We start from the raw sequence: 25879 nt of genomic DNA, 5'->3' as shown, positions 1-25879 counted from the left end.
CAGTTTTAATAATCTATGAAGTTCTAATGAACTACAATTAATGATGCTTGCAAGAAAAAAATGCCCTTACAAATACTGCCTGTTCAAAGAAAATTAAGATACTTTACTAAATTAGATAAATATATTTTTTCTGACCAAGAAAGCAAAATCTTTTTGAAAACTAGGAATCATTTAAGTTAATTATGGAATGAAAACCCAAGGTACCGCCTGCCCTCAATTCAAAACAAACTTGTTTTTGTTCAGATTCTTGCTACAGACCAAATTTTATGTACAGACAACGTGGGGCTATCAATAGGGATCTGCAGTGAAGCCCAAGGAAAACACTAATGAAGCCAGCAGGAGCCCACACAGCCTAGCCATCGACACAATGCAAAATTGAAAACACGACTGAAAATCCACAGAGGAGGATGTCCCCACACTTCTTTGTGTGCAATTTGCCTGGTCCAGCCAAGATTGTAGAAGCTGTAGGAGGAAGATAAAAAAAATTTTTTAAAAAGAAAGGGCCAAAGCAGGAAATGAGCTGTAACTTGACAGAGTCACAAAAGAAAACAGAAAAGCATGAAACATATCAGGTCCAAAGAAGGAATTTGGAAAATATAGCCTATTTATTCTGAAATGAGGCAATTGATAATATAAAAAAGGATACCAAAATAAATTAAAAGCTCTGAGGTATTTCATGCTAAAAATACTCATTATAAATAGCCAGGGTACAAGAACAGGCAATAGACAAGCCGGGTTTGAGAAACTAAATTTGTTGATATATTAGGGGAAAAGAGGTAATGTAAGCAAGAGAGACTCCATCCTTGAGGGCTGGATGTTCACCTGGGGCAAGGTCAGACAAGGGCAGAGCACCTGCACCAGACCCAGTGAGGGCTTCACAGCCTCAACAAAGAAGGTAGAAGAAAAGGGAAGAAAAGTCAGAGGTTGAACCATCTGTGCTGACAAAATGGTTTTAAGTTGCTTCCCAAGAAACTGATCAGTTTGTAATGGCAGCCTTAAACATTGTGTTGAAAGGAAGGTGAAGTCATAGCAGAACCAGGCACAGGAATAAAGAGTGATAGATTGGCAGTGTTTCCAGTGGGGATGGAAGTAGGAAGGGAAGGTGGTGACCCACTTGAGAAATTTGCTGACCTTGGAATGTATGTTCTAGAACTATACTGTCCGATATGGTAGCCACTAGCCAAGTTTAGTTATTTAACACCTGTAATGTGGCTGGACAGAATTCAGCTGGGCTGTAAGTGGAAAATGCACAATGGATTTTGAAAACTAGGTACAAAAATATATACTATTTTAATAATTTGCATATTGATTATAGGCAGAAATAATACTTTAGATATGTTAAGTTAAATTGAATAGATTATTAAAATTGGCTTCACTTGTCTCTTTTTGCTTATTTTTAACATAAGTGTTACAAAATTTAAAATCACATATGTGGCTAGCATCTGTGGTCTGCATTGTATTTCTATTGGACAACCTGCTCTGTAAAGTCCCTCTTCTCTCTCTCCAGGCTTCTGTGATATGATGATATTCAGGAAGCCTTGACTTAGCCCTCACTATCTTCTCCATCTCAAGCAGAGCCTTGTCTCAGACTAACCAAAAGGAAACCACATTGAGACTCAACAGATGCTGTAACCACACAACTCACACCCACGTGAGAATATACACTTACTTAGAAGAACAGTCACTGCCACCTCCTCACATGTACACCCCATTCATCACATATGTACACAAGCATATTTGTATGTGTCAGAAAAATATCCATAAATAGGAAAGGAATATTAGCAGAATCATTATCACAGTGAAAATTACATTTCAACTGTAATTATTTGTTTGAGTTAGGGAGACTCATTAGTGCTTGTTAATAAGAAAAGGTTCTTTGAAATTCAAGAGTATTTAACTTCACGTCTTCCAGTTCCTAACAAGAAACCAATTTACTGAAAGGGGATTCCAGAATCATGCTTCTATCTATAATCAAGACTTCAGGGCTGCCCACGCATAACAGAGAGTCAAAAGTAAGCTTTGGCCTTGACATAAAAACCTCCAGTGTGATCGCCAACCAGCACAATTGGATTCTACTCTCTTAGCTGTCTTCTCTGGACTTCTGCTCTTTTCCAACCCTATGAGCCACCTGGTCTTCCAGTCCTGTCTTCCACTAGAATCTACCACCTAGCACACCTAGAAGTACCTGCCAGTTGCATCAAACTCCTGGTCCAGACTCTGCTAGTCAGTCCATGGTAGCATAGAGAGACCAATTCTAACGACTAGTTTGAGGCTCTGGTCCAGCAAGTTGTGTTCTTGAACTTTTCAATTAGGTGAGCTAGTAAATTCTCACTGTTGCTGAAGCCACTTTGAATTTAGTTTATCTTGCTTAAAACTGTAAAAATCCTAACAGCACTCTGCAAATATTTGAAGAGCGATTCCATGGATAATCTATTTTTTCTATACTTCAAGGGGTAGCTTCTAGTGAAGTCTCTCCTGATGATGTACGTTCACCCTGAAATTTCCTTTTCATTTGTCCTTTTCAAAAAATGGTCTACAGGTCATGATTATCATTTTTAGAACTTGCCTTGGAGATCTGGCCCATCCATAATAAAGGGAATTCAAAGGTCATTTCAATACTTCATTCTGAGTTACCGACAATACTCAACATCAAGTCATTCTTGCTGCTTATTTGGATCCCAGTTCTGGGCTCTTGGCTTCTGTATGGATCCTGAGACCCAGACGCCAATTTGCGTTCCAGCTTTGACCGGTATCCAAATGCATCCTGATGTTTCTGACTGCCGCTTGTGTAATTGCTCCAAACCCCAGTGGCTTCAGGATCAGGAGTCTGTCTACCTGATCATTCCTCCCAATCTAGGAACTGCAAAGGGGTCCCTAGCACATTGTGAGAAACTTCTCTAAGTAAACTAAGCATTTTCTCTGTGGTTTAAAATTGTCAACTTCCAGATTACTCATTGCTATGGTCTAAATATTACCATTTACTGGATTTGCCTGATGCTAACTGCATATTATAAAACTGCTTTGTGGACTAATCTTTCCTCATGTACCTGTTACATTTCTCTGTAACCAGCCCTATCCTGATGGATAACTTTGTCTTCAAATCCCAGCCACATCTCACCAAACTTTACTTAATCTTTCTACATGTCCCAACCTACAAGAAACACCATAAAACCACCATGACTCTCTACCAATAGTTTATCATATTATGATGTCATCCTTGCCAGGCTGATATCCTTCTGATACTCCTGTGTTTACTTACTGACACATGTATAGTAAGAAAACATTGAACTCAAACAAAACTTTCAGATTCGAAACTTGGATCTGTTATTTACTAGCAGTGTGTCTTTAAATGCAAAAGAAAATATCTTTTATACCTCTCAAATTTTCATTTTCCTTATCTATAAGTTGGGTTAATGATACTTGCCCTTGTTTTGCTAGATATTGTGAGACTTAGATAACAATGTATGTGAAAGCACATTGTAAATTTTGAAGGACTATATAAATAAATCATTAATATAAGGTTTTTTCACTAGCCAGAATTGTTATCTCATACTCCTTTTTAACCACAAACAGCCATACATATTATTAATAGTTGGTGAATATTTGTCATTTCATAAATATGTATGCAAGTACTCCTAAAAATCTATTTGTAAAGCAAAATGGAAATGTATGTCCAATGAACTAAGTGAGGGAGGGACTAGGGGGATAAAGCTGTTGAGGAAAAAGAAGAGGTAGAAAAATGTGAGTTGTGAATGTGAATGAGAGAAAGAGTGTTGGGCAGAGTGGAAATGCAAGAGAGAAAGAGAAACAGGGAAGACAAGGCAAGTAGAATGCAATACAGGAGAGGAAGAGGAGGAAAAGACAGCAGGGAATGAGAAAAGACAACAGAACAGAAAAGGCACCAGACATTCCTAAACCAGAATTACCTGCTTGGAAAATGTTCAGAGACTGCAATGGAAGCAAGCTCCTTGCCTCCAGGTCCTTCAGGAAAAAATGGGCCTTTGAACTTATCTTAAGGAAATCTCAGGCAGCCCAGTGAGGAAAATCGGTAGCCAAGGCCTCTCCACAGAGACAGACAATGCCTGCTCTGCGGGAAGAGACAAGAGATGGGACAAAAACTGGACAAATGAAATACTCAGATGTTTAACAACAGCACAGAAAATGAGAGGAGTAAAGGGGCAGAGGATGAGCTTAACATCCTGTAAAACAAAACCTGTTGTCAGACCTATTAAAATATTGCATAATTTGACACAATCTCACTGTTGTTTCTTTTCTTCACTGATATACGTAATAATCTGGGTTTAGTTGACTGGTAAGTCAAATTTAACCAATCATCTGGACATACTTAAAAACAGGACTGGATTTTTGTCCTTGCGATAGTTTACTGAGAATGATGTTTTCAAAAAAAAAAAACAGGACTGGAATTTTCAAGCCCAAGCAGAGTTGCTGCTTTCTAGGATCCTGAAGTGGGAATGGAATTCTGATACATAGGAGGGACTTCAACCCTCTTTTGGAGTGTTCCTGTGCTAACGTTGTAGGTCCTCAGCTGATGTCAGTCACCTCTGAGGACAGCATAAATAAATAAATAAATAAATAAATAAATAAATAAATAAAAGAGGTAACAGCAGCTGAAGATTTCTGATTAGAGATGAGAATGAATTCCTAGAGAATGAGTCAGTCAAAGAGAAACAGAAAGGTTATTAAAAGGGCATTCCCCGTCCCGGATTTTCTTGGAGGGGGTCCTGAATCACAGAGCACATGGCCTCACCTATCTGGGATGATATAGACTTTCCTTCTTAGAGTGGGCTATTTGTACTGCTGGCTCAGTGACCTAAGGTACCAGTCAGCTTTAGCACAGCACCTGGAGCAAGGAAAGTCTTAGGGGTTTATGGTTACGGTAGTAGAGACAGTAGAAATAAAATGAACAGTAACAGCTGTAGTAGTAGTAGCAGCACTTGTAGAAGAGGAGTAACGCTGATCTTAGGAACTGGTGTAATAATACCAGTATCTGTAAATTCTACAAATAGCTGTAATGTGGTAGTCAGGGATCTGAGCTCTGCAATAAGACCTCCTAGGTTTGGCTGGTTGGTTCCATCCCTTATTATTAGTTGCATAAATTTGGGCAAGCTAATTAACTTTTCTGCACCTCAATATGAAATGCAGATAATAAGAGCACCCCTTCATAGAGTGCTCATATGGAGTGCAAGAGAAAATACCTGTGAAGAGCTGAGCTAAGCACTTACACTCATTGAGCATTCAGTGCCTGTTAGCTAGCAGTAGCAGGGATGGTGGTGAGGGTGGCAGCCTGAGCAAAGGAATAGATCCCACCTAAGGGATACAAAATAAAAGGCATGTTGTCCCTGTCATTAGCAATCCCATGCCATGAAATCTGCAAACAGCACCACAGGAGAAGGCTTTTCAACCTCAAATAGAGAACTTGTGTTCTTTTCACTCTCCCGTCTCCTCTCCAAATCCCATAGCCTCAGATTCCAGGCTGCAAGTGAAATTCAGTGTGCTGTGGGGGAAGTTTCAGGGGCATAGAGTGGAGATGGGTAATGGTTATTAATATCCACTGGGCACAAAACTTTCTATGATGGGCCCTCAATGATGTGGAGATATTGCCTAAAGAGTTAAAAAATAAAATAACGGCTTTATCAATGTTAATTAAATTCTTCCAACATTATAAGATGTCAGACTAAATACCAGGCATATGAAGTCCAGCAGAGGAGGTAGGCATGTTAAACAAACAATTACAAACAACAATGACAATTATAAATAATTGATAACAGCAATTTGTATAGAGAGATCTGGGAGCATAGAGGGGAGGTCAGGAGGCTTGGGGGTCAGGAGATGATAAATGACTTCATACTTTGAGATGCGAGTAGGAAACTGGTGAAAGAAAGAGGGGACGTGAAGGCTGGGATTAGGCTATAGAAAGATGGCCATTCGTCTGGCTGAAAAATGAATTGGAGTTAGGGAGTCAAAAAGGTATTTGGAGATGATGCCAATCACGCAGAAAAGAGGTGAAGCCTTAAGACAGCAATGACAGGAAGGGTAGAGAGAGGGTGGCAGCGTCAAGGTTACATAATTCTAAATAAAACACTGCTAAAATTAAGCTGGTATAAAAAGGGTACTAGCTATTATTTTCAGAGTAAAACCTCATCAGTTCAACATAATTGGATAGAAGCATGTCAAATTAATCAAATATGATTTGTAGCTTTAAAAAATACATGACTAACAGCTTAGGAATTTTTGACTAGATGAGATATTTTAAAAACTTTTCAACTTCCCCACTCCTAATTAGAAGCATCAATGCTCCTGCAAACAAAATGAGGTTCTTAGAAGTAAAGTTCTTTTTGATTGTTTGTTTGGGGTTTTTTTGGTTTGTTTTTTGAGACAGAGTCTTGCTCTGTCGCCAGGCTGGAGTGCAGCAGCACGATCTCTGCTCACTGCAACCTCTACCTCCCGGGTTCAAGCGATTCTCCTGCCCCAGCCTCCTGAGTAGCTGGGACCACAGGTGCATGCCACAACACCCAGCTAATTTTTGTATTTTTAGTAGAGATGGGGTTTCACCATGTTGGCCAGGATGGTCTTGATCTCTTGACCTCATGATCCACCCATCTTGGCCTCCCAAAGTGCTGGGATTACAGGCGTGAGCCACCGCACCCGGCTGTAAAGGTTTTTTTGTTTTTTTGTTTTTTTGAAGTGGATTGAACCCTTTTGTTTTTTTATTTTGTTCACACAGATGTGCTTCACGAATTCCAAGGCTGGTCTCTACTCATAGCCTATTCCCCTCTCACTAGTGTAGAAAGTCACAACCCTCAGGCTTGACTGTCCAGAGAACTGGTCTGAGTCTCTCAGTCATAGAAGACTTGTTGGCTGATATGCCTTACCCTCAGTTAGGGGTGTCATCTGGGTGATTCTAGGCCATCAGTAATGCAATCATAGAAAATAACATTTGAAGTTACAAATAGAAATCAGACACAATTTTTCTGATTCTCAGGACTCTGTGGCGTGACTCAATTTGTTTTGCAAAACTTCTGTCAGTGGTGCGATGATAAAATTCAGTTCAATTCCAGGACAAGCCATCAAAACATTCCCTTTCAGGGAGGGGATTTTATCTTATCCTCTACTAAAGTACTAAATTAGTTGAAACTCTTAATTATCATAGCTTGTCTAAAAGTCACACTAACTCAATGCACTGTTTATTTTCCAAATCCTTGCACATTTCTTACATCGTAACCCTCATGAGTCATAAAGAATGTATTTGCTATGAAAAATATTAGACTCGATTCTCACAATCATATTGACTAGAAATGAAAATACAAAGAAAATAAGTCAGTATGTCCCACGTTACCAATGAATACACAACAGGTGATTTGCTCTCATAAGCTTCCTGAGTTCAGATCAGAAAGGTGACAGTTTTAACCTTTGGATACTTCCTAATTATGCAAAATGCTTGTAGTCCTTGCAAACGAGAGAATAAAATGATCCCTTTGGTCAGAAGAAGGCAGAGCTTCCACATAAAGGTAGTTTTCTGGATGTTAATATTTGGAGAGAGGTTTACATTTGCTGGTCTAGATCATTAGCTCTTTTTGGAGTCAATTTCTTTTATATTTAATTGATCATACAGCAGATGTGATTAGAATCCTCCCCAAAATGTTTCCCAACTGAGAGCCACACTAGGTTAGCCAGCTTTCTATAGACATTTTTTACCTGAATGTCCCACAGTTTTCTCCATCTCAATCAACATCAAACTAACTCCTCGTTCCCTATCACCACACTTCTTCTCCAAGGTCACTTTAAAAACATCTTCCTCTTCCTCCTCATGCAATTCATCATGATCTACTGGAAATGCTACTTCATAAATTTCTCTAGGACCTGTGTTTTTTCCTTTACTCTCACTCCCTTCTTCTTCCTCCTGGTCCTTATCCTGCCTCCCCTGGACTACCGTCACTGTTTCCTCGGGCCCCTCCTCCTGTCAACCCTGTAACCCTATTGGCATTCAGTCTCAGTCATGCTTCCTACAGGCCTGACAGAACTTTTTTGTCTTCCGTGCAGACTGATAGATCATATTTCTGAACTTTCATATTTAGTTTTCTACAATGCCTCTGTATTTTCTATTACCAACATTTTTTGAATGCCAAGAAGTTTGTCGATTTTTTTAACATTTAAAAAATGACTCTAATGTATCTATTTACACAGAACACCTTTTCTGGAATTCATCTTTTGAGGATTTGAACTGCAGTAATTACATACAATGAACAATGGCGGCATTTGAAATAAGGTGAGGCTAGAAACGTCAGTTACACTGTTGATAGAGAAAGCTGAGAATAAATATCCATCTATATTTGATATGCACAAAGGTATGATTAGTATTGAACATTCAAAGATGAGTATGTTGTATAAAACCTTTTGAAACTAAATGAAGTCATTATAAGCTAAGAAGTAAGTGAGTGGGCAGAGAAGGGGGAAAAAAGATTCTTCTTACATTCTTTAAAAATGCAAATAAGAACATTGCCTGAACATTATTATCTGACTGATAAAATGGTAACCACTTAGCAGATATTTATTTAGAAATCTGTTCCAATTGAAAAAAGGTCTGAAATTCAACACAACCCTATTTGCTAAATGGTAATAAAACAGAATTCCAGGGAGAAAATAGCGGGTACTAAATGTCATAATATGGTTCTACAAAGTTAAGGATAATTCTTACCACTGTTTTCAAAATGTAAGTGATAAGGTGAAAAGCCCTCCAGGACCAGGCAGGCAGATTGCACACTGAACAACTGTACGCTGTGGCTGTGAAAGGTAATGTGATAGTTCAAGATGGCTTCCTTTCAAACAATAGGGACTCACAGTTACGACTCTGGTAAATTGGAGAGTGCCCAGCTTCCCTAAAAGGATTTTAATCCATTTTTAAAACCCTGGACAGGCCAAATGAACATATCCGCTAGGCCTTCAGTTTGAGAACCCAAGTCTAAAATGTCAAATGATAGACTCTCTGCCACATAGAAATCTTTAGAAAAGCAAACCACTAAAGTTCAAAAATTTGGGTGAAAATACTAGCTTCGCCTCTTTCTAGAAATGTGACTTTGGGCAAAATAATGATTCTTCTCTGCCTCAGTTACTTCATATGTAATGCTGGGGCCACTATCAGTGAGATCATATATATAGGTCACATGTTTGGAGAAATGTCTGAACCATAGCAAGTCCTTCTTATCAAATGTTCAAGGCATCAAACAACAGTGATTTGATATTTTCCTTTTATTGTCCAAATCCATTTTCATAGATTTAGTCATGGTTGAGTGACATTTTAATCTAAATTATATATACCTTAGGCGATAGTTTGTCTTTGGACAGTTGGGAGACAATTTGAAAAAATCAGTGATTTTGGAAGCAAAGACTTGGATTTTAGTCTCAGGTTAATCACTTATTAGCTGTGTAGGCTGAGGAAAAATCACTTAACCTCTCTGAAACTCTTTTTATTTCTTTTGTAAATAAAGATATTTATTTCTTTATTTACAAAAATTGTGCTTTGTAGGCCTGCAAGAAGCTACAAGTCATAGGCAAGGCTCCAAATTATAGAAAAGAGCTTCTAAGAAATTGTAAATAATTCACAGCATCAGGCACATTTCTTGAATCTCATCACAGCCTGTGCTTGTAAAGTGAGACAAAAAGACACACTCTTACAGGAATCCAAGTGACCCTTCCATCTAGACCATGCTGTAATACTGTTAGGTACAGAGGTAATTCTGACTGGGCTTGAGCCGAGAGTCATAAAGATTTTGTAATTTTTTTTTTAATCAGGCAATATCTCTACCCTTGCCAAGCTATTTGCATCCACTGATTTGCACAGGTCCTAATAAACTATCTAAAAAATCTCATTAAATATGACATTTAAATAAAGATTGGTAATAAAAGAAGCAAACTGCAGGGAGGAATAACAAGGTGTCATAAGAAAAGAAGCCAGATACACCAGGGTTGACTGAGCAACAGACCCAGAACGATGCAGGTCAATAATAATTCTGAGAACATGTAACTGTTGATACTAAAATTCATCATAACACTACCCTCTGTGTGTTTCAGGGAAGAAGATTAGGTCTGAGAATTTGAAATGCTACAATGCTTGCTTCTGAAATACTTCTATCTCAAGCAATTTTAGTATGGGACCCACTTTGATCAAGTATGACATGGAAGGAATACTCTTCTCACTTCACAGGTGAAATGATGTGGATTTTCATTATCAAGGAGCTTCTGCTTTACTAAAGTCCAGGGGGAAGCTTTGAGGCCTATAGACTGCTCATTTAGCAGGCTGTAATTCAAAGTATGCCTCAGTGGAACTGATAGAGCTAGAGGCTGCAGAGGTTCAGCTTGGCAAGCAAAACAAAGTCAGGACACTTGGGAGCACCCCTTTCAGTAATAATCAAATTCTCCAAAAGAGGTGGACAAGGTAAACTGCACAGAAGACTGAGCTTCCTGCAGTCAAGCAGATTGAGATTCAGATGCTTACATTAATGCAGTCACATCTGCACCCTCAGGTTTCTGAAGCCGGGCTAAGCAGCCTCCACAGCAGTAAGTTCCAGAAGAAACCAAGCTTATATAGTGGGGAAGCTGTATCTGTTATTTGCCACAGTTTTTATGCACTTATATCAATCAATGAGAGTCAGAAGCCTGAAAACTATATTTTTCAGACTTTCTTGCCCACTGGCTTCTGGTTGTGTTTTCCAAATGAGAGACTCAAGATGGAAATTTGGGCGATGAGGTGAGAAAGGGGAGTATTTTTCTTCTGTATTTGGAGGTGCTTTAAGCAGTAAGAGCAACAGCAAATGGTTCCAGAAGTGTGGCAATGGCTGTGCCTCCAGCAGACCCATAACAGCAAGGAGGATCATGAGGCTTCTTGACCTCTGGTTAACATCTCCTTCTCCCTGCTCTGCCACGGAGCTCTGTGAACTGCACTAAATCTCCGTTTGCTTAAAATATATAGAACAGTTTCCATCTTCCTGCCTGGACACTGACAAATATAATAGCAGAAAGAAATAAGTCAGGGGTATTTTCTTGTAAACAGGGGTCACCAATCAAGGGATTGATTGCATATAAAGCAGAGCTGGCTGTATGGAATCCAGCACAAGACCTGGAGTCAAAAAGACACAGGATCTTAACCCAGATGCTCCAATTCCCAAACAGAACTGTGTCCAAGTCCATCGAAGCTGCAGAGTAAAGAGAAAATGGTGCTAAATAGGTATAGAAGACCAGTGGTTTCATTCCAACTAAGCCACTTACTAGCTCCAATATTGAAGGTTTTTTATCACCTTTGGGAGCCTTCATTTCCTCACCAGAGAATGGGCACAGTCAGGGATAAATATTCAAACAATTTAATAACTGACCATTAAGGTCAGCCAGGTAAATAAATGGATACTAAATTTAAACAATCAAGAAACTTATAGCATATACTAATTAAGTATCAGTTTTTGGGTAATAAATACCTACCTCTCATGACACTTGTGATGACTAAAGACACATTTATCATTTACTCTATGCATACTATGTGCAAAATACTATGTTAAGAGTTTTGCCTATGTTTTTCTGAAGATTACCTATAATCTTAAGAAAAATTCCATTTTCAGATGCCAAAACTGAAGGCTCAGAGAGATTACACAAATTCTTCAAGGTCATACAGCCAGTAAGTGGGAAAGTCAAGACTTGAACTCATATTATTCTGTTTTCATACAGCCAGTAAGTGGGAAAGTCAAGACTTGAACTCATATTATTCTGTTTCCATAAACCCTACTTTTCCAGCATCCCATGGTGTTGGTAGTTGAAGTTGTGCTAGGAGCACTTCAGAAGATGTATAGGATCACATATCTGTAGAAGATTACTAGCTTAATTCCACAACCAGAAAATTTCACACATTGCAAGAGACCATTGCTTTCAAAATATAAATGTGTCTTCTTCCTTCTGGTAGTTTGTGATGTCTCTAGCTTGAGGTCCCCCGTAACCCCAGGTGGCACAGGGGTTTTCAACAGGATAAGTCCCAGCTCATATTCACTGTGCTCCTGATCTAATCAAAGTACTTACTGAATAATCACCATTTTGTCAGTCAAGCAGTGAAGTTGAGTATTATTCTCATTTACATTTCTAAAGCAACATAAAAATAACCCCTTTTAAATGGTACCCACTCACTTTCTCCTTATATGCTAATGAATGTCACAATTTCAGAGCCTGAAGAGAGATTTCCTGCAAAACACCTAAATGCCTTAAAGTTGCACATGTTCACAATTCTGACTGCCAGGTTACAAACATGAATTAACTCCAGTTCCAAATCAATTCCACATCAATAAATCTTTAGGGCAAACGACTAACACACATTGATTTTTAAAATTCTATAAATTATTTCAAGACTTTAGAATAGTCAGCATTAAAAATTACCATTTCATTTCAGGCTTTAGTGAAACATAATGTGTATTTTTACCGGTATTAATCAAACCCAAAATAAACTTTCCAATTTAAAAAATTTCTATATTTTTCTGTTTGCTAAGATTGGAAAATTTCAATTCATTCTTGTAGTTACATTGATATCCAATACATTTAATTTCTTGATCTAAAGTAATGAATTGCGACTTGGTGTCATGACAGAATTAAGGCAACTAGGTAATTAATTTGAAGCCAACTACTCACTTTTGTTATGGTTTTTAATTAATGTTGTCGCATGTGTATAGCAGGTGACTGCTTTTATATAAAGATTATGTATTTTATATTTAAATTATTCAATTTTTGGTATTTACTTAGATTTTCTGTGTTGTGTATAAAAGCTTGCCAGTTTGATCTTCAGTTAAAAAATATTTAGTGGCTCCCTAGTACCTAACATCAAGCCTACCAAAGGAATCAAAAAGAAAGATTCTTTCCCTGGAAAATTCTTCCTTCTTTGATTTCTTTCTCACTTTCCTCCTTCTTCCTTTATATCCTTAAAGTGGCTTACAAAAATGATCAATACATTATTTAAAAAGCAAAGGAAACAAGATGAAGAGATCAAAAGGGTTGGAAAATATAATAAAGGCATCTTAGCGCCATTGTACATACCTAGAGATCTTCTACAATTATTAGAGGTGATTATAAATTTGTCTCTCAGTTTCCTAGAAACCCTAGCAAAGGGCAGAAAATGCTACCATTTGTATGATTCATAATCCTATAAGATGCTTTTTTGGTTTCTAATGAGAAACATTAATAAGAAAGCACAACGGTTATTTTGTAGAGAAGAAGCAGATCCTTAAACGAGGTTGTTCTTATTAGAGAAGAAAGAAGCCCCAGGGACTGCAGGGGCAGTGAAGCAAGAGGGTAGAGAGCGCATGGGGCAGGGAGGTGAGTCAAGGGTAGGAGGAAACTACCGTTAAAAAGAACCAAGATATAAAATAAACTTTTTCTCTGCTCAAAATCTGGAGGCATTATCTTGAGAAACCTCAAAGTGCAAGTTTATATACATATGGACTTTCCTTCACCTGTTTATCTCCTGTCTGAACATTGTACTCTCTGGAACTTAAAAAGAAATTGATTGAAAAAATTTCTTAGAAAGCAGAAACTTTCAAATTGTAATAAACAGCAAGAAAAAAGAGACAGAAACCTGGGCTGCAGTTAGAGATCACACATCAACTGAGGAAAACCACATGTCAGCGGGGAGAATCTGGTAGTTAAACAACATCAAAAGCATGGCTGTCTCTGAAGTCAGGCATTAAGTGTTTTAGGGCTGAATTAAGTAGGGTGAGGCACCAGCAAGGCTCATTCCCCAAATACAAGCCAAAGATGTTCTATAGGGTATCTGCTGCAAAATCATCAAAGCCAGTGTTTCCATTTTTCTTTCTTCAACCCTTCAAAAAAAAAACAACAATGCAGCTGCCTCCTCCGGAGCCTTGAGGAGGTAAAAACAGACCAATAAAACAGATCAGGTGGGTGTCAGTCTGTCTGGAAAGAGCCGCCTGTTGACTGCTAAGTTGGCTGACACTATTTACCAAGGGACAGGACTCATCAGGAACTTGCCTCCCCAACCAGGGCCTGATTCACTGCCAGCTTTTCATCATGATTCAATCCATCCTGCATCAACTGCTTTCTCTGCCATGGAGACTCTTAAGAGGAAAATGCTTATAATGCTTCTCATATTGCTAAAATCAAGACCTAGTATGACTTTTCTTTAGTCTTACCTTGTAGTTCACAGAGAACATAGCTCACTGTATGTATCTTACTATTAGAATTCTTTTATCATCATATTACATACTTTAGTTCAGTGATTGTCATCTAACTACACAGTGAAATCCTTAAGCCCAGGAAATTGTCTCCCTCTTTCTGACACGAAGTGTAGGTGCTTAATTATTTTATAGTAAAGAAATAAAGGCAATCTACTGACTTCTTCCTGTGGCTGGCCATGATTCCATTTTCTAACTTTCCTGGAACTCCCAAAGTTCTTTTTTATGTCTAATCCTGGTCCTCCAGCATTTTTCATAGTAATTCTTTGAGCTTGTACACTGTAACTACTCCCAAATTACCTTTGATTATGTTAGCCAGAGTTAGTTTCTGATGTTTTTAGTCAAGGATGCTGACAGACACATTGTAGCAAGGACCAAGCTGAATAAGAAAACTCAATTAAATGACGCCAAACAAACAAAAAATGAAGTGATCAGTATGGCCGGACAAAATACTTAACTGTAAGACATTTTATTTAATAGAAAATGTCAACTAGGACCTCTCTGTCTCTTGACATCTGGGGAAAATTGACTGGAGCCCCTCAATTCTACAGCTTGTGGAAGTCTAAAGCCTTCTCTCAGATTTCTGAAATCTCTCCAGGGCATTTATAGTCTCCTGCCATCCTGTTCCTTTTGGGTGTCCATTCTCACACGGGCATCCTCTCTTTCAAACCACATTTACCAACACAGGAATGTCAGACATCTCAGCAGTGTATACATAGACCCACACACGCACATTCACATGCACACATGTATTGAAATAAAATATCATATAAAAGAAGGCAATGCAGTTTTATGACCTTGAGCAAGTTATTTAACCTCCTTGTGTCTTAGTTGACACACATTGTAAAATAGGGATAATAATGATATGGAGCTTGTAGGACTGCTTTAAAAATTAAATGGGATAATACCAGTTTATAGCCCATGCTGAGCTCACACATTCAACAAAGGAAACATTCAACATGAATTCATAGCAAAGCTAGAAAATTTTCCTGAAGGAATGAGTCCTTGGAGAAGTCAGCACACACACCACATTAAAGAAAAAAAAAAAAGATATGCAACTGTACTCTCAAAGTCCCTTACAACTAATGTTTTGCCCCTTCCCAAACAGAGCCCAGATTCTCCTTCTCTGAATCATCTCTCCTCCAAACTCCTCCCTTTTCCATTCATTTTCTTCTATCTTCAGAGCAAGTAAAAAGGATTCTTTTCCTGGGCTAGAAACCCAGGCCTTTCAGTTCTCACCTTATGTAGGCGCTTTTCCAAGTGGGGACATCCCTTATCAAAGAAGAATTTCTGGTTCATGCTTTTAAAATAATAAAATTTCCTCTTGCTAATTACACCTAGAACAAGGGTGTCTAGACTTTAGTCATTTGCATAATACCCTTGTGAATTTTTTAACATTCCTTTATTAATTAATATAAAAATGCATATTTTTAAAAACAAACCTACATTTACATTTTAAATAAATTAATCATATAAGGAAATATTTTTCGCTATTATAAGTGGCAAAATAATATTACTCATCCGAAGGAGGTAATCTCAAAATAAACATTTAATTTTAAAATAAAAATATTGTTGGCATACCACCTAAATTCATTATGTATTCCTAATAATTCATGCATCACAATTTGGTAAATGTGAGCCTAAAAACATCTTTTATTATGGACATTCAGAGGCTGTACTGAGAGGACATGAGTGGAAAGTCTGTGGCATTTGCCTGTTATTAATATTGTGGATAGAGAGGGGGAGTGGGTGAGGAGAAACATATGTTGATGGGATCTGGTTACAAAACTGACAGAGAGGATGGTCCAGAGACAAGATTCTGGGGCGTGATATTATCTTGTATCCTGCACTATTGTTCCACAGCACCCAGGAGAATGGCTAATGTCCATTTAATCAAATTGTATTCTGCTGTTATAATCTAATGCTGCTATAAATAAATGTTTAAAAGCTAGAAATGTTACAGCTCATAATATCTGAATTATTCCCTCAAAAGTACATTTTAACCAACTGATCCAGTTTGATACAGTGTCTGAAATTTAAAACAATTTTATAATGTGTCACCATTGATATTGCTCACTCTGGCCTTTTAATTAACAAAAACAAAACTGAGATTCTCTGCTTTCTCTGGGCAAATAATTTTAGAAACTTTTAGAGGAAAATTAAAGACCTGGCACCAGGTCTGGCACCAGCCTAAATAATCTATGTTAAAGTCCTAAAACTCTGACCAAGTTAGTACATCTGGGAAATAACAAAGTCCACACACTTTTATTGAGAGTGTAAAATGTTTTATTGCTAAAAATTCAGTCTTTTTGTATATCTATATGTACTAGACCACAACCTTATTTGAAATATATATATTACAACAATGACAAACTGATCAACATCACTTTATTAAATACCCACCATGTACCAGGGATTTTGCCAGGGATCATGAAACACATTCTACCCTCAAGAAATTCCCTGGTTGGGGTGATAGTACATCTTGGCAACGCAAGTCATATTACACTAGAGTTTCTGTCAAGATATTTGACAACTCCTTTTGTGATAGTTTTCTACTATGTCAAACACAGAGGCACAAGGCCCCTGATCTATACCTGAAATATACTTTTCTAGAGGTCTCAAGTGAATGAAAAAGTTCTTGTGATTACAGCAAAAATGTATTTTTTAGGATGTATTCCAGCTACTGATATCTATGGATAATTCTCAGCCTCAAATGCCAATTCATAACATTTAGGCCTTATTGAATACACTTTTCTTTGTACTATTTGATTGTGCCAAATAAAGCAATCTTTTCAAAAAGAAAATCTTCCCTAACAGTCAGACTATTATTTCATCTCCAAGGCTTTCAGAAAATTACAGGAAAACAAATCAAAACCAAACAAAAACCATTTAGCTTTATGTAACTATACCATGCAACCATTATGTCACATAATATAATGACCTAGTTGAGAAAAGAAGTGGACAAACTAGAACCTGCTATAAAAAGCAACATGAATTTGTCTCAACTTTAGATGTACAGATAGATATTCTTAAGCTATTTTTACCCCTACTTAAATACATCTTTCTTCCTATTACAGAGATGAATATCTATTTTCAAACATCATCTCCATAATGCAGACTTTTAGTATAGGAAGCTGGAAATGTTTACAGCCATATTACATTTTTCATTTAAACAGAAATGACAAAACACTAATAATCAAACAGTACCACGAACATGATTATATATGAAACATCAAAGAAAATCCACATCCATTAACTTTATAACTCTACAACAACAGATTTTTAGAGTCTTCATAGCAGAAATGTTCACAGTTTATAACACAATATGTATAGAAAGGTAACATACCTCACATTAGCATCAAGTTTGTCCATTACAGGAAATAAGCATGAGTGAGTTGGATTTCAATGCCCACAGGGTCCTAAAATGCGGGAAGTAAAAAGATGTTACAAAAGAAAGTAGCATTGACAAATACAAGTCCTCGTTTTAAAAAACTCAAATAATTATTGCTTCCTATTATGACTTGTTTTGTAGAAATATTTAATAAACAATACTAAAGTAAAAAGCTTTTGGCATATTGAGGTATGGTACAGCCGCGTGTCACAAAAGGTTTATTTACATCCTACTGATCGCTTTGTGATTAAAACATATGGGTGCTTCTTTTTGCTCCATTTATTGTTATTTTTGTTCTTCCCAGAAACATGGCTTATTTTTATGATCTGCATTAGGACAGTAACTAGTGAAGATAGGTAGCTACATTCTTATGCTTAAAATAGTATATTGCCCAAAATGGCCATTTTGTTCCTATGAGGATTTTTAAAAAATGTTTAAATCATTTTAAGGGTAGGAAATCACAGATTCTTTTGAGAATCTAGTAAACTCTTGAGAACTGTCTGCCCAGAAAAAAATAGATATGCATGCACACACATGCACACTTTCTAGAGAGTCCATGATTCCTTGAACTCAGGAATCCAGGAATCCCAGGCCCATCCAGGAACCCCAGGCTAAGAATTCCCAATCGAAGGAGAGTTCCTCTATCATAGACCCTCAGAAGACCTCATGCTCTTTAATGGATGGGCATTTACTGATCTCCACAAAATCAGCCCTCTTTACTAATTGTTCAGTTCCATTTTTGCAAAGAATTTTTATATCTTCATCACATCTGTTCCACAGCATGATGAATCAGTGAGTGTAGGGGCAGGGTCCAGCTGCCTCTTCCAGGGTCACCATGAGCAAGTCCCTTTTCTTTCTGAGCATCATCATTCACTTCTCAGTAAAGAGAAGAGATTGGAAAAAAATAATCTCTGAGTTCACTCCTAGCTCTGATATTCTATAGTTCTGTTTGCTAGTTTTCTAATTGAATCTTACCAAGAAGAACCTGGAAATCTGTTTATCTACATAACAGAACCATGAAACTCAGCCTGGGCCCTTGGACACCTTGGCCAGGGTGAGCTAAACAGATGTGGCTGGCAGCCAGGAAGAGAATGGCAGATCACTAGATAAGGAAAGGACCTCGACTCTCTGTGTTTTTTGATGTTTGTTTCTGAGATCCTCCAAACTTAACAGGAGCTCCCATGGGCATTTCTGCGCCTGGGGCAGGCATGGGGAAGGCTCCACCTGCAGGACTCTGAGCCCTCTCCCCTAATCTGAAGCAAAGTAGCTGTGTCCACATCTATCTGTTTTATATTTTGAATGTAGAATAATATTTTGCTGGAAATATACAAGTACAAAGCCCTAACTATTGAAGTGACAGGGCTCAATCCTCTTTCCTTGTCTATCTAAACTTTTTCCTGAGATGATCACATCCATCTGGCGGCTGAAAACACAGTACAATTACAATACTATTCACTGTAGACTCCCGAAATTTTATCCCTACATTGAAACTTTCCCAGGTGTAGACAGTGCCCATCCAGCATCTCAAAATGGAGATTAAAAAGCATTTCAAACTAAACTCTTCCTTTCTCATCTCCAATACAAAAACCTGCTCTCCTCCAGTGTTCTCCATCTCAGTAAATGGCCCACCATTTACCCAGTGATTCAGACCAAAAAAACTTCTTCTCATACCCTAAGACCAAACCATCAGCAAACTCATTCTCTCTACTTTGAAAATGATTCCGGCCAGGGGCGGTGGCTCATGCCTATAATCCCAACACTTTGGGAGGCCTAGGTGGGCGGATCACTTGAGCCCAGGAATTTGAGACCAGCCTGGGCAACATGGCAAAACCCCGTCTCTACAAAAAATTAGATGGGCGTGGTGACATATGCCTGTAGTTCCAGCTACCTGGGGGTCTGAGGTGGGAGGATCACCTGAGCCCAGGAGGTTGAGGCTGCTGTGAGCCAAGATCACGCTGATCACGCTACTGTACTCCAGCCTGGGTGACAAAGTGAGACCCTGTCTCAGGAAAAAGAAAGAAAGAAAAAAAGCAAAAGAAAGAAAGAAAATTATTCCTATACCCGACCCTTCTCATCACCTCTGGACCCAGCACCGGGGTCCAAGCCACCAATTTCTTTCTCTGAATTACTCACCCACACCCCCAATCTGTCTCCTGCCAGAATGATATTTTTTAAATGTAAGTCAGGTCATTTCCTGCTTGCATAAAATTCTAGTGGCTTCCTATCACACTTAGAATACAATCCAAACTCCTTATCATAGCTAACCAGACCTTACAAGATCTGGCCCCCGCTCTTCTCCAAACTCAACTGTAGCCATGCCCCTCCCCTTCCCCACCCACCAGCTCACTGGTTTTGCCGCTTTCCTGGGCCATAACTGTAGGTTCCCATCACAGGGACTTTTCACTTTGTCTCTTTTCCCTGGAATGTGACCATGTAGATTACTCTCTCACTTCCTTAGGGGTGCCGCTCAAATATCACTTCCTCAGACAGGTCTTCTCTCAACACCTAACTACAATTTCACACCCCATTTTCTAAAAATGTCTATCCTCTTTCTCTGTTCTATTTTTTCTTCCCAGTATATATATATATATATATATATATATATATATATATATAGTCAATTGCTTCTTTATTTGTGATCTGTCTTGCTCACTAGAATATGAATTTCAAGAGGACATAGGACACTGTCTTGACCACTGTGACATCCTCAGTGCCCCAGAGAAATGCCTGGTGTATTGTGTCCTCATCATAGATATTTATTGAGTCAACTGAGTGGTTCATTAGTTTTGCAAATGAGAAAACTGAGGCTTAGGAGTTTCTGACTTTCACACTGGGAGGAAGGGGGCCATCCCAGAATAGAATACTGTAATTTAAAGAATAGCAAAAGTGTTATATCTTAATTAGTTACCCTTTACTACGTGTTAATAAGTACCAGACATTGCCCTTTTTCTCCTCCTCCAACCTTTGAGTCCAACCTCCCAGTCCAACCTCCATCCTATAGATGAAGAGACTGAGGGTCAGAGAGGTTAATTGAATTGCCAAAGTCATACACAGCAGCACTTGACCAATCTGGGAATAGGATTCAGGGCTATGTATTCCAAAACTCGAGCTTTAGCTTACATCATTCTCGTCATCTTATTATACGTCCTCCCACTAGAGCAACAGAGTATCCTGATGAAAGTGAACATTTACTATAATTTTCTGCTATCCATCCATCTATTTCATCTTTCTCTGAGAATAATGTCTTGACTTTCCTTACTGGAACCACCCCTTCCCTTCTCCAATCCCTAGCTCCAGTGATGAACACATAAGCAGGGCTGGTCAATCAGAATAGTCCATTCCTGGCAACAAGAATCCCTTAGCTTACTGGCTGGACCAGGGAAAGCCAGGCCTAGAATTTTTGCTAGAAAGACTCTATCTTTCCTCCGACGTCAGACAGTTTGAAGCTGTTGGTGGCCATCATTGCCACCCCTGTGAGGAGCCTGTCTGAGAAGAAAACTAACCCAAAGGAAGGCAGAGCCGCAACACAGGGAATGCCAGTGTCCTGACTATATAATTTGAGGCTTAAGATCCAGCAGTGTCTTAAGATAATTTTACACTTGAATGTCCTAATTACTAGAGCCAACAAATTCTTTTTTCCTCCTTAAGCCAGTTTGAGTTGTGTTTCAGTCAGCAAGCAAATGAATGCTGAGTAATATACAAAAAAATCAATATTGTATTGTTTTACAGATTAAAGGGAAGAAAAGCTGGGTAGTTTCAGCTTTAAAAGCCATTAAAACCTGAAGTTTGTATCATTAAAACTGCATATGATAATGTTACAACACAAGGAAAATCTTATATATTCATAGCATATACATTGTTACATTTTTTGCACTGAAACCCAATGAGCAAATTTAAAATGATTGCCTTTTAACAAACCAGTGAGATAGCATGCATTTTGTCAGAGAGAAAGGAACAGAGGAAGGAGGAGATGATGATTAGTACCTATCCTAATTTGATTAATTGATTATGCCCGGCTATTTTCTGCAGGACTCACCAGGGAGAACTAATCAGAGCCATGATTATAGGAACATCTCTTGCTGGGAAGATTGCATAGGGTGAGGGGGATGTGGAAGGAACCAGTGCTTTTATCTTGAATACTTACATTTCTGGCTTCTTCACAAAACACTGCCTAGCTAATTAAAAACACAATCAACTCAGAGCATCTCCTATGCTCAGGTACAAGTTGTGTCACTTCTAAAAATTCTGCCAATTCAAATCCATTAAGACCTGGTGTGTATGTGTGTGGTGGTGTGACTGTGTTTTAATGACAGTAACGCTGTACCCTGCCATCTGGACTAAGGGACAAGAAATGATACCCTCCATACTAATCCCCTTCAGAGAAACAGTCCTAGATCACCGGAAAAAGATCATGGCAAGTTCTGGAAAAGCGATGGGCGAGGAGTCAAGCAAACTCTTCTACCAATGTGAGGTACAAATGCATGTCTCAATAGTCTCTCAAGACCATGCATGACAAGCTCAAACCACTGGAATTACTGAAAACATTTTATCCATCATAAAAGTAAAATTGCAGCAACATATAATTCTATCAGATTCCCTTGAGCTTCTTTTTCTTGATGGATATATTCAGAATCTGATTTTTCCTTATAAGACTAGGAGGAGGAGGAAGAGCTTATCTTTTTTATGCCACTCAAAACCATTCCAACCCTTGGTTTTCTGGCTTTACAACTTTTAAGGGCAAACCCCAAAGGTAAGTGCATCCCATCTTTACCCTTGTTTTCGATTCAGAATTCTCTGAAATATTGCTGTGGAACAGGCGTTAATGGTTAACAGAAGGTGTGTAGTTGCATCTCTATTATAAGAAGTGTGAGCCCAGGGTTCACATGTGAACAGCCGCCACCTATTGGAATGAAATATTGATGTAGTTTGGTACAGTGCCAACATCTGCAAACCTGGAGCTATGTCATAACCTCAGCTTGCTTTGCTCTGCTTTGTTTTGTTTTCTCTGGTTTTGGTTGCATGGATGGATATTCATGCATAACTATGCTGGGATTGACCACGTTTCTTTATAGAGTATGCCTACGTGGGTTAAATTTCTACATCAAACGACACATCCCAATACCCTTCTTTTGGGACAAGTGTCAGGAGTAAGTAAAACACTATTATGTTAATAGCCAAATCAAGGGTGGGAACCTGACATAATGGAATAATTGATTATGGCCCACTGGAGGGGGAGTCACTGGACCTAGGCCCTCCACCTGACCCTGCTACTGTCTTATTCTTAAGCAAGTCTATTCACTATTCATGATCTCAATTTTCCCAACTGCAGAATGGAATGGGGCAGAGGATGAACCCAAGGGAGAAATGTCAAGTAATTAGAACTTCTCTAAAGTTACAGGAAACTTGTAGAATGTCTCAAATATGTTCCATAGGTAGAATAAAAGTAAGAGAAATGTGCAAGGCCAGATATTGGAATAAGAATTACCTATCCAAAGGCTTGTTGTTGGCTTTGTCACCTCACTGCTATAACCTACTACCCGCCATATGCACTAAAACACACAATCCCATCAGGATCACACAAGCAAGCAACCCACAAACAGTCTTACAAATTCCATGATGATCGTGATTTCCTAGTACTCCAAACTCTCTTGACCTTCAGCATGAAAAAAAATTATCGAATCATCTGAAAACTTGCAACAAAGAAAATACTCTCACTAAATGGAAGAAAAGAACCCTCTCCTTGGCTATTTACTTGGATTTTGTTTTCTGGGAAACATTCAGAATTTATAGGATGCTGTCCTGGAAATTTTTTTTAACCTTAATCAGCTGATACATTCTCTTTAAAAGAATTTCTGCCTATAAATTAGTCCCTCACCAAAAAAAAACATATTGTTTACCTAGAGCTCTAAATTGCAGTGTACAGGTGAAAATGTGAACAAACGATTAAAAAAAAAAAGAAGCCTGTGTTTCACATGCTGGATCTTACTAGCGCTGGTAGTAAAAATGTCATTTGAACTAAGTCATTTAGAAAGATTTAGTCCTAAATAAAAAGTTTCTAGCCATTTCATTTGCATAACTGAATATCCAATACAGACGCCAATTCCGTTATAATTGGAATACACCTATACTGATACGTAAAATTAGGATGCAAAATGTTTTTAACTTTTTTAAAAGTAAATACACGTTTCTCAGCTGGGTAAATAAACATATCACAGCTGGTAAGTTTAGCACCTTTGTCAAAAAACTATTATATAAAACAGCCCTTAACCAACAAAAGGATATTTAAAAGGATTAAAATACCCAACCTACCTTTTGTTAAAAGGAATGGATTACAGGAAAAATAAAGGGGTAACATACACTTGCATTTCATGTTGTGCTGAATGGGATATATCTAGTGTTTCTAGAAATCAGGGTTTTTTTTTTCCCCAAAGGCAGAGATTTTTTTTCCCCAAAGAATACAATGAGATCCCAAGAAAACAGGACCAATTAAGTGTGAATCTGGGAATTTTGTGGGAAAAAAAGAGAAGATTCAGTCATTAATTTATGTGCTTTTGGAATCACTTGATTAACATTTCACTTGCTATTTGACCACAAATTATATGAGAAAAGAGATATAGTACGTGATCAGCAAGCTCCTGAGAATAAATGGCATGGCATAATCGGAAAGTTCTACTTGATAGTTAGAGAAGGAATAATTAGCTTTGTCTTTGTGGCTCCAGAGGAGAAATGGGTGCAAGGCTCACGAGGAGTTTGAGACTGACTGTGAGGCAGATCATCTCAATCATCAGTGCTGTCCAATTATTGATCTGTGTGTCTTGGCAAGTGAAAGGATCCACCTCAGTAGGAGGCTTAGCAGCCAGAAAGCCATCAGATAGTCATGTTTGAGGGAAAGGAACAAATCTTGGATGATTCTGAATTCTGAGGAAATCCAGGAATGCAACGAGAACAGAACTAAGAGGCTGTTTATTGTAGAGCAATGGTTCTCAAGTTTAGGCATGCATAAGAATCACCTGGAGGCTTGTAAAAACGAAAAGCCTGGACCCTACCCCAAGTTTCTGATGTAGTAGATTTAGAATGGAGAATCTACATTTTAACAAATTCACAGATATTACTGTTGCTAGTGGTTCAGGGACCACTCTTTGAGAACCACCACGGCAAAACAGCAATTCTCCAAGTGTGGTTCACATCCCCCTGGGGAAAGAATATGTTCTTATGCAGTAGGTATCTAGAGCATTAAGTACTCAACAGATCATATGGTAAAAAATGTGCTCCCTTTTCATTTTCTGTTTTAGTTACTGTTGTTTATGTTGACTAAAAGGTTTCAAACAGGTGCTACTTTATCTACGAAAACCCTCCTATTATTTCCTAGTCTCTCTTTTTAAAGGAAGAATAGGTCTCAAGCTCACATTTTTTTTTTTTTTTGCTGGAAACACTATTGTCTTAGTTGGGACCCCAAGAAGCAGATCTCATGATAAGGACTAAATGCACATTGTTAATTTGGCAGGTGCCAGTACACTGATAGGGGAATAATAATATAAAAAATGGAATAAGACACAGTAAGATGTGTGTTATTAAGCCACTGAAGCTTAATCTCACAGGGAAGCTTTGGGAAATGGTGTAAAACATATGCCTCAGAATTCTCCCAGACAAGGGGGTAGGAAGGTGGGATGTGGATACTCCCGTACCCACAATTTGTTGGTTAGAGCTATCCACAGTGGAACTTGGATTCTCAGGCACCTCCAATTTATTGTGCTTGTGTGCAAAGGGGATTCCAGTAGACTGAGAGTGGCCCTCCGAAAATGTTTCAGGTCCATCATTGGAAGTCTGATGGCTTACAGAGAAATGGTCAGGGGATCTGCAGGGAAATGAAGCAATAACCACATTGTCTGTTCCAGCTATTTAGCTGAAATCTAATATGAATACATTGTTCTTGGTATATTGTATTTGTTTTTACAGTTATCTTCTATTTCTTGCAATTGGTACTGGTTTTCACTTTCATTTTTGTTTCTTTATAAAATAAATTTATTTAAGGAAAATTAATTGATCTAAAGAAAAATATCACGTAGTTAATGTTCCAGATGGTATGAAAAGGTGGCAAGAATCACGAAGGAGTAGAATTCAAATGGCTGAAGTTTGAGAAATGCAGGCATAATGGTTTAAAGTGGGAGGTGGCACTTTTTTCTATAAATGGCTATTTACCAAATATTTTAGGCTTTCAAGAGCATAAGGTCACTGTCACAACTACTCAACTCTG

The 25879-nt window shown here is 38.2% G+C and overlaps 1 protein-coding gene across 4 annotated transcripts in view; it reads right to left on the bottom strand.

Moving 5' to 3' along the window:
- Window positions 1-25879, bottom strand: part of HTR4 (5-hydroxytryptamine receptor 4) — a 200872-nt gene that overhangs the window by 165618 nt on the left and 9375 nt on the right. For 3 of the 4 annotated variants that reach the window (XR_001115209.2, XM_003266614.4, XM_012504670.2), the window contains one exon: window positions 17581-17653. Coding sequence is in view for 3 of the 4 variants with exons in the window: in XM_003266614.4 (XP_003266662.1) it covers window positions 17581-17606 (26 nt within the window). In the remaining variant the exon portion in view is untranslated. Of the gene's footprint in view, window positions 1-17580; window positions 17655-25879 lie in introns of those variants that run through there. The other variant, XM_030822692.1, reaches the window with a different exon arrangement.

The sequence above is a fragment of the Nomascus leucogenys genome, chromosome 2 (genome assembly GCF_006542625.1).
Source record: "Nomascus leucogenys isolate Asia chromosome 2, Asia_NLE_v1, whole genome shotgun sequence".
NCBI lineage: Eukaryota > Metazoa > Chordata > Mammalia > Primates > Hylobatidae > Nomascus > Nomascus leucogenys.
Note: the sequence above shows the minus strand (reverse complement) of the source record. Positions and strands in the feature narration are given on the sequence as shown.